Source organism: Kryptolebias marmoratus, linkage group LG21 (assembly GCF_001649575.2).
Source record: "Kryptolebias marmoratus isolate JLee-2015 linkage group LG21, ASM164957v2, whole genome shotgun sequence".
In the NCBI taxonomy this organism is placed as follows: domain Eukaryota; kingdom Metazoa; phylum Chordata; class Actinopteri; order Cyprinodontiformes; family Rivulidae; genus Kryptolebias; species Kryptolebias marmoratus.
Genome location: NC_051450.1, coordinates 18,835,329 through 18,847,454, shown reverse-complemented (window position 1 = coordinate 18,847,454; position 12,126 = coordinate 18,835,329). Strand labels below are relative to the sequence as shown.

The 12,126-nt window shown below is 40.7% G+C and overlaps 1 protein-coding gene and 1 long non-coding RNA gene across 4 annotated transcripts in view; one reads left to right on the top strand and one right to left on the bottom strand.

Moving 5' to 3' along the window:
- The window catches only part of cntnap2a (contactin associated protein 2a), a 322,102-nt gene that overhangs the window by 307,088 nt on the left and 2,888 nt on the right, over positions 1-12,126 (top strand). For all 3 annotated transcript variants that reach the window (XM_017428430.3, XM_037973045.1, XM_037973044.1), the window contains exons 23-25: positions 3,241-3,334; positions 11,492-11,764; positions 11,862-11,933. In XM_017428430.3, coding sequence (XP_017283919.1) covers positions 3,241-3,334; positions 11,492-11,764; positions 11,862-11,933 — 439 coding nt within the window. The remainder of the gene's footprint in view (positions 1-3,240; positions 3,335-11,491; positions 11,765-11,861; positions 11,934-12,126) is intronic.
- On the bottom strand, positions 8-10,627 carry LOC119616618. Its single transcript, XR_005232572.1, has 3 exons — positions 10,458-10,627; positions 10,090-10,178; positions 8-1,344 (listed from the first exon to the last, which is right to left on the bottom strand). It is a non-coding gene; the product is annotated as an uncharacterized LOC119616618 (long non-coding RNA).

Sequence of the window (12,126 nt, the reverse complement as noted above, 5' to 3'; positions counted from 1 at the left end):
ATGGCTTCATTTAGTGCTCTTTTTCTAAGCCCTGAGGGTAAACTTGGCCTTCTGTCTGGGCTATTATTTATCAATCTTATCTGTCTGAGTGACGTCATTGTGAATACTTGTGAATTTACAAATGCCACCATGCTGTGAGATATTAAGATGTGTAACAGGTAATTCATTATGATTTGGGTAGATTTCTGAGTTAGTTTGCCACGCCTGTTATCTTGTAGCCGGTGCAGGCAGTCACACACACCATAAACTCAGATGACCTCAACTATCAACATGTTAATACATTTGATTTAATTTACACGTACATTAATACATGTTTCTATCTGGCAAGAGCGTCTATTTTACAGTAGTCTTTTGCTACATTTAGCATTTAGCTAACTTAGTGTTCTGCTTCTTTTAGCTTTAACAGCTCAGTTTCAGCTTCGTTAAATTTAATCCGAGTGTTTCGGCGCTCGGCTTTCTCGCTTCTTTTTTACAGAAAGTGTAATTTCTCTGGTTTGTTCATGGTTGGGTCTGAGCTGCAGCGGGAGTATGTTTGTCTCTCCGCTGTTAGTCGGAGAACTTAGGTGCTCTCACTGTATTGGAAATTAGTTTCAATATATACAGCTCGCTGGTTAAATTAGAATTTTTTAAGCACATAGTTGGTGAAATAGATTTTACCCTTTGGTAATTTCCTCTTTGTCTAAGCCCTAATTGCTTTGCTTACGTTAGCTTTATGCAACATAAGAGGCATTAAAGGAGAGGAGTGTGTTTTCTAAATGATGCCGTGGAAAGGGAAAGGATCCCAGTAATTGTGGTTGTAATTGACAGAGTTCAGTAGAATGAGGTTTCTTCTGCTTGTCTTCCTCGGCGGACCTTTATGTGAGGTTTCGAGATTCGAACCAGCCCTCCTTGGCTGCGGAGCCAATTTGTTTTCCCAGATAAAAGTAAATAAGCCGAGCGCAATTTAATTGTGCCCCATTATCCCACCCTCCAGTCACAGCGGAAAACAAAAACCCACACAATGCTCCGCTGGGACCAGGCTTTTGGAAGGAATCAAATGAGGGTGTGTGTGTGTTTATGTGTGTGTGTGAGGGGAAAAAAGAGTTAGTCAGAGGGGGTTGTGGATACAGAGAATTTTCTGCATGGGAGAACTCCACTGATTCAAACCTGTAAACAAGAGCAGCAACACGCTGACGTACGTCTCGGGCCTTTGGTGGGAGTCCAGCTCTCCTCGCAGCCGAGCAGGAAAGGACGGCTTTTCAGAACATCAGTGCAACAAATTTCCAGTCATTGTTTTCAGCCGGCCTCCTCGGGCTCTGCTTTACTTTTTCTGCAGGCGGGCGTACGCTCAGACACGGTTCTCCTCTGGGCTCACAGAGAGAGAGAGAGAGGGAGAGGGAGAAAGAAGGATGATCTTTTATTTCAGCATTGCAGAGAAACCAATTTGTGGGGTTGAAATTATTCCCGTCAATAGCACCAGCTGCAGCCTTCAAGCTAATTAGAAACTTCATTGGTACAGCAATAACAAGTTAATTATGTTGCAGGGATATTAAAGTCGTGTATTCCCTCTCTTCATCACCTTAGCTGCTCTCACTTTTTATGGGGGGTTCGGTTTGTGAATACGCTGCTTGTTTCCTTTCAGAAATAGACTTTAAACCTGCCACAAACTTTAGAAACTTTATAGTTTTTACTTGTGATAATTTTCCTGTTCGATAACAACATTCTAGTTTTCTTTCAGCCATAGATTTTTGCATGACTAAACAGAGTTTGTTTCCTTTTGAAGTCGATAACTCTAACCTAACGTCCGTTTGTTGGAAATTCATGTCTGCATGTCCCTTGAGATTATTGATTTTAAGGAGGAAGCTCTTTGTGATGGATCGTCTTGTTTTTAACAAGCGGCTCAGACAAACAATCATCCAACGGTGACCGTAAATAGAAGCAGGGTCGTGGAAACTTCGGCGTCCAGCGCAATAAAAACCTTTTAAACGAGGTCAAAGAAGCCAAACTGCGCATACACTTTTGTTTTCCTGGAGATTAACATCAGATCCTGCCTGAAGCCCTAAATCTCATGTGATTTGTTTGCACTCAGAGTATGTGTTGGGAAGGAGTCTCAGCTACTACCACGTCGAATTTTAGCTCAATATCTGTAAAACTGATAGATTTAAAGCCATTTTTGTGTTTGCTACAGTAGATTATCTATGGTAGCCAGGTGTATACAGTACTCATGGGTTATCCAAGTATTTCCTGTTAGTTTCTAATATTACAGGGCACAGAATCAAAGATTATTTTCTGCATATTGTGCATTTTGTCCAAAAAAGGAAGACTTGATGCCCTGTGGATAAGAACAAAGCAGCTTGTCTGATTCTATCTGTTCCCTTTCTAACAAAGTTTACTGAAAATGGGACTGGGACTCTAGATGTATAAAAAAAAATATGCAAATTGTGCAGAAAGCTTTGTAGCTGTGTGATCTAAAACCATCTGTGAGGGACTTTGGATCAACATCTCCAATGCTACTTTTAAAACACGGAGTCTTTTTAAAAATGAGGCCATTGTTCTTCCCTCCAGCAAGGTTTTAAAGACTTTTTGAATCAAAGCCAAGGCAATTAGAGGCTGTTTGGATGGTACGTGTGGGCCTGGCTCGGCGTCTTGCCTAACTGATGTACTTTATGTGTTTTTTTGTTTTTTCTTCTTTAATTACTTCCCCGTGTCAGATCACGGCGCTTCCGTCCAGCCGTAAGCTTCTGTGCACCAGCTTTATTCTGTAGGAGCTGGCAGTCTGTCTCAGCACAAATTAGATTTATCACCACCATCAATGTTTTAGCACTGCGAGGCAAAAATGAGTCGTGCTAATAAACTCGGCAACAAAGCCACAAGCTTTGATTTGGACTCCATGCAGTTCTGTTGATGAACGTTTATTAATTGCATTCTCAGAGTATGTGCTGATAATGACTCTCATTTACGACCACAATCAAACTTTAACTCAATATCTGTCAAATTCTCTGAGTTATGGCTGTTTTTGTGTTGGCCAAAATTAAGATCTGGTTTACTGAAGTATGACGCATTCAGGAACCACAAGAGGGCGCCAGTGAGCCGTTTTCATCTTGAATTACTACCTTTTTTATCATCTTCTTGTGTACCCTGTTTATTCTGGTTGATGTAAATCCTGGCCTGCATGTTTTAAAAAGGCCGTGGTCAGGTGCTTTCAGACCTTTAGGCTTTTTGAAATGCAGATCTGTTTATGATCTGTCTGTCTGATTCCAGCTGGACCATTACCCTGCGGTCAGCTACAGCCTCCCGGACGCCTCCGACACGCAGTTCAACCTGGTCAAGACGCTGTTCTTGGGCAAAGTTTTTGGTGAGTGTGGCACAACATTTCCTTTCCTTTTTCCACTGAAAAATGATTAAAATTATATCAGCTTTGTGGACATGTCAGTGACATGTGGAGGTTGCTTTTTGCTTCTTTGAGCTCGTTCTTATATTTATTCAAAGCCACCCTTGTTTACATGGCAGACTTATAAATTAAGTGAATGAAACTTTTTTTGATTTGGATGTTTTTTTCTATTTTATTACTGTAATGCAAAGACAAACCCATATAAATAAACCTTTAGTTCTTAAACTTTTCAAAGATATAAAAGTCAGTAGTGATAAACAACAAATGTAGATTAAAAAACACTTCAAATACTAACAAATACTGTAACTTTCTGATTTACTGTACTTCATATTTTGTCCACTAGAGGTCGCCAGAAGCTGCATTCAGCTACATCATATGTTTATTTTGCACAACATGTCTGTTTTTAATTTAAATGAACAAATTACTCCTTAAATGAATGCTTATTGATGTATATTTTGTATGTTGGAGTTTTCAACAAAGAAGCTGCACAGTCTATGTTTTGTCTGTGTGTTTTGGGGATGACTCCCATTTACTACCATACCAAATTTAAGCTCATTTTCTGTAAAAAAACTGACATACAGTCATCATGTGTGGATAGTTTTGGAAGTAAATAAATGTACATTATCTTTGTTGGTTACTTGCCAACATTTATTGTACACATAAGTTGCTCAAGCTGAATAAAATGTAGCTAAAATCAATCTGAACAGAAAAAAATAGAATAAAAACTAAAACTTCTTGAAGAGTTTGAGCATTATAATCAGGAAAGGTTTGTTTTATTTATTCATGACTCAAAACCTAATGCACTGGATGCAGGTTAAACATCAACACAGTTAGCATGCTTTGTTTAATGTACGAGCAGTAAGTCATATTTAGAGAAAACTGTAGTTATGGTAGCAGGAGGAGACGATTCATGTGATGAACTGAGAGAGAAAAGGGAGGTTCTTCAGATCTGCGTTTGAAGCACGAAGACAAGAGAGGCTGTCAGACAGCTCAGCTCTCAGGTTCTCTGCTTCGAGGAGAAAGAGAGCCTGTGTTCGGCACAATGCACACACACACACCCTTTGATCACAGTGACATCTGCTCAATCCTCTCACTGTCTGCTCGTGAATCGGAATCAGTTGTTGTGATAAACAATGGATCCTAGAAGAAGAAGAAGACAAATCCAAACACCAATCTGCTCATCATGGATTCACTGTTAATCTGCACACAACAAAAGTATTAATAATCTCTGTCCAACGTTGTATTCAGAAGCATGTTTGCAGGATTTTGCCCACATTTTCTTTTGAAAGTGACTGAAAACACAAATCATTTCCAGTCTGATGAAGCTCACCTGTAATTCTTTCATCCGCATAAAAACAAAAAGACTTTCAAATCATTTTTATCCGCCTTCTTCCTGTAGTGACATTTAAATAATCGATTTAATCCATTCACCACCACCTCCTCCTCAGCTGTAACAAAGGCCTAAACTCTCACAGGGTTTATAGTAACATTTTCATAACTTTCCATTTTAGGATTTAAGCTTTACAGAACCACTTTGTTGTGTCTTTATGTCCGAATCACAGCTTTTCAGGAAACAAAAAACAAACTTTCTTTTAGTTAATTAGTTCCCAAGCTCTTTGTGACACTTTTCTTTTACTTTTCATACAGATGTGAAGGCTAACCATTCCAGTTGATTGATGTAAAAGCATGAAATACGAGGTTTTAGCTCGACAGCAGCAACTTGTGGCTGACAGATTAGGATTTGGGAGTAAAACTAATAACTGTTAAAGTGTGTTTTCATCATTTTTCTTCCTTCTACACCTTGTTTCTAAGTCATATTTAGTTGTAGTGAGGCTGAACACTGAGCAGGAAGGATTCAGCTTCAGTTCGTGTTGTTTTCCTTTCCTGTAATAGTTTGCTGGGTCTGAGTGCATGAGGGGGTAACTGGATCCTTACATCAATGGTTGTGGGTATCTTTGTTTGTCCTGTCAGGAAGCAAGTTTGTGTATTTCCTTGACCGTATCTGGGATTATATGTTTATGCACTGCTGGCACAAATCAAAATCTTCTGACTCGGCTTAGCTTTGGGGGCAAAAAGCAAATCCCTGAAACCCTAAATAAGCTATATTTTTGTACAAATATTAGTACAAAAGGCTTGGTTGAGATTAGGGAGGTTGTAAACATGAGCTGGCCTCTCGGAAATGAATGTAAACCTGTGCAATGTTCTCCAAAGTGCTGGTGTGTGTGTGTGTGTGTGTGTATGTGTGTATGTGTGCGTGTGTGTGTGTGTGTGTGTGTGTGTGTGTGTGTGTGTGTGTGTGTGTGTGTGTGTGTGTGTGTGTGTGTGTGTGTGTGTGTGTGTGTGTGTGTGTGTGTGTGTGTGTGTGTTAGGTATGCTGGTTTATGTAATTTCTGTGAGTCCAGATCGTTTCATCTAAGTGGAACAGATGAAGGAGGTGAGTCATACATCAGCCAGAGCAGCCTCATTCCTGTCCTCTGTGCAGCAAGTCGGTTCAGTGTGTGTGTGTGTGTGTGTGTGTGTGGGTTAAAGAGAATAAATTTAAAGCCAAAGGCAGAGACAGAACGATAAAAATCGAGCCCACTGCGAGATCATCGTTAAAGTCAGATGATCGTTGCCCTGAGGGCTGGTTGTAAATGACATGTACATCACGACCGCACTAAAATTCAAATTTCTCTCCTTTATATATTTTATGTCCTCCCCTGCTAATGTTTCCCTCACCCTTTCACTCCCTTTGGGTCTTGCTAATTATTTTTCACGGGCTTTAGGTAAAGCTGCCGTTTTTAGATAGGACTGTCTCATCTTTTTTATTTCAAACTCCTTTGATTCTTTAGATAAATATCATTTATTTCCTAAAGCAAAGTTTTCATTAAGCTCTATTTAAATATTAAAGCATAATAAAGTCTATAAATCAAACTACTAAGAATTTCCCATACTCATGTAAATTCTTGACTTTCATTTTTGAGAATAGAAAATGATATTTGCAAAAATGTAGATAAAGTTATGGTTTGAAGCTGTGAATTAGGATCTTAGAAAGGAAAAAAAACAATTACTTAAGTTTCAGACCATGAATATACAACATGAGAAAACCTCCAAACATCTCAGTCTAATGTTAAAATATGGGATAGAAATACTCAGAACTGGTTTGCCTTTTTAAATGTTTTTTTTAGTTTTAAGCATTTAAACATTTAAAGAATAGGAAGCAAGACGTTTGGGTCTGATAAATGAATTCAGGTGGAGGCCAGAGCAGATTTGTAGTCAGGCTGAGTGTTTTGGTTCTTTCACCTCAAATCAGTCGTACTCCTGAGCATTTTCTAAAGCGTGTTGTGATCAAGTTCGATCAGTTTGTCATTTTGACCTTTTTGCGCTCAGAGCTGCGTGACGATTAAAGCCACGATAAACCTCAATTCAGGCACGTTTCCTTTCTCATTAGCTTCCAAACATCGCGTCTGATTGGCGTTTTTATCACCACTGTAATCTCACGATGTCCTTTAAAATCTGATCATGGATCTGTGTGTGTGAAAGAATGACGTCATGGCTGTCCTCCAGCATGAGTTGGACTCCAGACTGGGGGGAGTCCTGATCCACGTCTTTGTGGATTCAGGATCCAGGTTTTCTCCAGCCGCTGTGGAGGAGCGAGGGGAGGGGGTGGGACTGCACTGCAGAGAAACAGGGAGGCAGAGAGAGGGAGATGCACTCGTCAGTGTGCTGCTGTGTCATAAGAGCCTCATATCAGGGAGGAAGAGCGTGGGATTGAAGAGGAGACGAAGGTGTACCTCAGACTGACACGTGTAGGTAACTACAGTCCTGCATACCTGTGTGTTCTCATATAGGTGTGTGTGCATGTGTGTGTGTTAGGTTTCAGCAGGTCAGTGAGTCATTTCAGCTCAAACTGCAAATTTAATTAGAATCTGAGAGTTTTATTCCTGCATCTTTGGGTTTTACGTTGCAGTTTCTGATCCTTGGGCGTTTTTTACACCTGCTGCAGGGAGATTACACAGATTCCTGGGATATCCGTGTGTTTGAGTGTGTGAGTCAGAGAAAGATGCTCAGAAAGATTGTTGTTCTTCCTGCTCTGCATGATTGTTTTTCTTGATTGGCATCTGTACAATTTAAATATCCTGATCCTGGAGGTGGTGCTGAAAACTACGTGTTTGTCATGTCCAAAACTCTTCATTTGCTTTTTTTATTTAATAATTCTGTTCACAACGCCTCTCTTCACACATTTTCATTCACTTCAGTTAAATTTATGAGGGTTTTAAGGTAAAAAGTTTGTCTGAAGAGGTCAAATTCACACACAAATGCACAAACATGAAAAACAGCATGAAAAATGTTGTTGTTGAACCATTTTTTTCTGTGACTCTCAAACACCATGAAATATAAAAACATAAACCTCACTTTTTTAAATCTTTTTACTGTTTCTTTATCATTCTGTGGTGTGCACCTGTGTGTGAACGTTACAAAATATTGCGTTTCTGGTGCGAGGGGTGTGGCGGTCGGGCTCACATTGATATTCCTTCCATGCGTCTCTGATGCATCACACGTTTGTTACACCGCCCAGCCACTACCACCCCCTTTTCTCTTCCTCTCACCCCTCAATCAGCTCCCATTTGTCACCATGGAAACTGCGTTAGATCCAAGTCTCAACCCCCCCCCCTTCCAGTCACCCACTCGCCCAGACAAACACACCTTTCCAGTTGCTGTGTCTTGTCGACAGGGGAGCCACACCCTCCCTCAGAGCTAACTCAGCCGTTTCTCTGCTGCCAGACTCATTTTTTATCCAACCCCAGAAACACCTCCTTGAATTATTCATGGGACGTCTGTGACACACCGCTCAGAGGGTCTATTCCTCTCATCCGGCACCTTCCTTGTTGTTTTGACAGCACATGTGAGTTTTCGCCCAGGTGCATGGATGCTGATACGTTTCATGACTGCAGTCTCAGATCATATGGATTAGCTGCTTGTGTTTCATTGATCAGTCTGGAAACCTCTTAAGAGGGCAGGCAATAAAAGATATCCCAAGCATTAAGTCACTTTGTGGTCACTGACTAAGTCGGGGTCAAATTAGATGTGGATGTTTGCGCATTAATGGGCTGTTAGGTACTGCAAATTTACAAAATCTTCATAAAAGATTCAAAACCGTAGCATTTGTTGGTCTTTAAAGTCCAGAATTTTACTCTGAGATCATCTAATGTGAAAAAATGGCTCAGTTGTTGCCTTTTTGGTCAAACTTCATGCGATATTTCAAGATGTGGTGATCAGAATATGTGTCGTGAATGACTCTCAGCTACTACCAAAAACCATTTTTGTGTTGGCTAAGGTTGTTTAGCTGTGGCAGCCATCTTGAATTAGATTGACTCCAGAAGTTAACGAGTTACTGAGATACATGCAGTGATTGTTTCTTGAAGGTTTCATTAACATCCAGTCAGTGGTTCATGAGATGTTTTGGCGACAGACAGAGTTGATTTTAAAGGTTAATGTCAACCTGTTAGAGCTCAGATTGTGTGTTGAGGATAAATCTCAGCTACTACCACACCAAGTTTGAGCTCAGCATCTGTTAAATTAAGCCCAGTTGACTGTGGCAGCCATCTTGAATCAGGTTGATGTAATCAGTTGCAGATGTTCATCCAATGATTACTTTCTGCATGTTTCATTAAAATCCTTTTTCTGGTTCATGAGATATTTTGCTAACAGTCAGGCAAACACAGACTCACAGACATGGACAAAAACCTTATCGCCTTCAGTAGTGGGTCATAACTAACTTGCAGATTCTTGTCATTTCAAGTTTTTGTAAAGAGTTGACTGTATGTGGTGCTTTTATTTGATATGACTGTTCCATGGTGCATTCAGGCATCTCGGCTCCTCCAGTTTACTTCTACACGCGCTAAAGTCTTACAGCCTTTCAAAGGGAATATGTTTGCAAAACTGAATTATTGCCTAGGCAATGTTGTTATTACTGCAGCCTAGTTGTGTCAGATTTTTTGTATTAAACGCAGCCTCTTATCAGTGACAGCTGTTAGCATAAAATGTGTTTTTTTTATGAGTTACATGCTTGGTATAATAAACACACGCTGCTTTCTGTTTGCTTTGTGCATTAAATAAGGCGTTGTATGCAAAGCAGCCTGTTCTTCTCCCAGCAGAGAGCCTATTAGCATTCGCACGCAGGCGTCTGCAGCGATCGACACATGTTCAGGCAAACAGCGGAGACACACACAGACACATATTCTGCACTCATACAGCTACTGTTATCAGTAATCTGTCACACACTGCAACCACCATAATGCTGCTACTTCCCTCCTTTGTCTGTTCACTGTTGTTGTGTGCCCCCATTTATGCAAATTCAACCACAACTGAACGTGGACACCATCTTTTCTAAGGTGTAAAGTGACAGGAAATGTCTCGTCTCTGTAGCTACAGAGGAGCTAAACATATCAATATATTATCCTAAAACAGAAATGGACAGCCTGAATGAAGTGATCATTTTCAGCACAAACACAGAATCATTGTATTATTAAACCTAAGTCCGCCTAAAGAAGATTTTATATTTCAAAAGTCTAAAATATACAGATACATATTCTCAAATTCTATTTTAGTGACAGCCTGACAAGTTTTCTTCATTCATAATATTGTTTTTTTTTCCAGGCCTGTGTCCCTACATGGGCTGGCAGCTTCTCTCTGTAGAAAGATGCAGAGAGAAACTGTTTGCCAAACAATGGGATTACCGTAAATGCTGGACAAGCCGCGCCACCTGAAACCATCTTAGTCTTAGCAGATCATCTGATGTACACAGGAAGGGTTCATCCAGTGTCACCTGACACAAATTACAGAGAAGGAAAAGCTGCGTTAAAATGGATTACAGTAGTGTGAGAAAAGGTGCGCCACCTGGGTCCTGATATGACCTCATTTGAATCCGGATCAGAGTGAGAGAGAGAGAGAGAGAGAGAGAGAGAGAGACAGGGTGGATGTCTGCAGGAGATCTGGTCACGCGAAGATTATAAAACAAACACTCCGTTCCTGGCAGCACAATCAATAGTGTACAAACACATGCCCGTATTGGACTCAGCAAAATGGAATAAGGAGTAGGAATTACATTATGAAGCACATCCAGATCCTCAGAATCCCATCATCCAACATAACAGGATTCATTAAATAAGCACATGCACGCAGAAAAATCCACAGAGGTCCTCTTATTCCTCATCCCTCCATCCCATTCGTCCAAACGCTTTGCTCTGGGTGTGGAACAGGTCCTGCTGCAGAACAACAAATGGGCCTGTGTCTTTGTCCACAAACCGTCACGTTTCAAACGAGGAAGTGCTCATTTTTGCATCTCTGCAAAACAGGCAGCTCTCCTGGTGTGTGTCAGAACTGTTGTTTATTTAATGCCTGCAGTCTTTCGTGTATATTTTTTTGTGCATCTCTTTGTGTGGATGGGCTTGTATTGTTTATGTTGTTGGATATAAATAAAATTATCCAGTCACCTTTATTTTAAGTTCATGAAACAGGACAGGCCTTTAGTTTAAAGTTTGATCATGTATAGATCTATATTAAAGGCAGAGTAAAGATAACTTTGAAAAAGTCTCATATGTGTAAAGGGTTGTGTGCTCATTTTTTCTATCTATAAGTATAAACATGGGCTATTTTTAGCAGCAGTTATCCTCATGGTTGATCAAACCTGGCTTTAGTAAGGCGAAATGTTAATTTTTAAAGTTTGAGCCTGGTGTGTAATTTATTTCTATTGCAACATTTAATATGAAACACGTTTTCTGATTACAGAAAAAGCACGATGGTTATTGTTATTTATGTGTGATTATATTCTCACTGAGTCTCTTAAATTTGCAGAGTTTTGCTTATTTGTTTCTGTGTATCTATAAAAGGTGGACCTTCGTGTTCTTTCCCAGCGTTTTCTGTTTGTTTTCTCCTCAAATATGGGTGTGTTTTATTTAGAGAACTGATTTCTCTTTACTTTCTCTCTGCCTCCCTGCCTTTTCCAAATAAGATTAAATTAATGGGCGTTGTTCTGTGTGGGCTAACATCATTTAAGGTTTTACCCTCACATGAAGCAACAAGACGAGCTCATTTAAACAGTTCAAGGAGCTTTTCTCCAACCGTGTGTCTCTTCCACAGAAATTGGACACATTGATCCGGTCCTCATCGAACAGTACAACACGCCGGGCTTCATCGGGTGTCTCTCGCGGGTGCAGTTCAACGGAGTCGCCCCCCTCAAGTCTGCGCTGAGAAAAGCGGCGCAAGCAGCAGGCGGTCAGGCAGACAAGCAGGCTGCAGCGGCCTCGCCCGTGTCTTACCAGGGCAAACTGGTGGAGTCCAACTGTGGAGCGTCGCCTCTCACCATCCCACCCATGTCGGCTGCAACGGATCCCGGGCATCTGGACAACACAGGTGCGTGCTGGTCGTCGGCTTTAACAAAGCTGTGGGGGAAGTTTTGCCACTTTTTAAGCCAGTTTATGTGTCTGGTTCTTCTTCTTTCTGCTGTCAGATGAAAAGATCCACTTCAATGAGGAGAGAGTCATTCCTGATGGAGTCAACAGAGACTCAGCCATCATCGGAGGTACAAAAGGCCACTTGAGTAGCTGAAAATTATATGGAGTCATGATGCTACATGGCATTTACCTCAGAAATCAGAGCTCTGATCCGGGAATAGATCCTGCCTCTAGTACCAGGTTCACTAATACAGCACTCCATTTGTGATGTCTCATGTATGGGTACGTATCCCAGAAGTTGAAGCCAAAGGAGGTACAGCT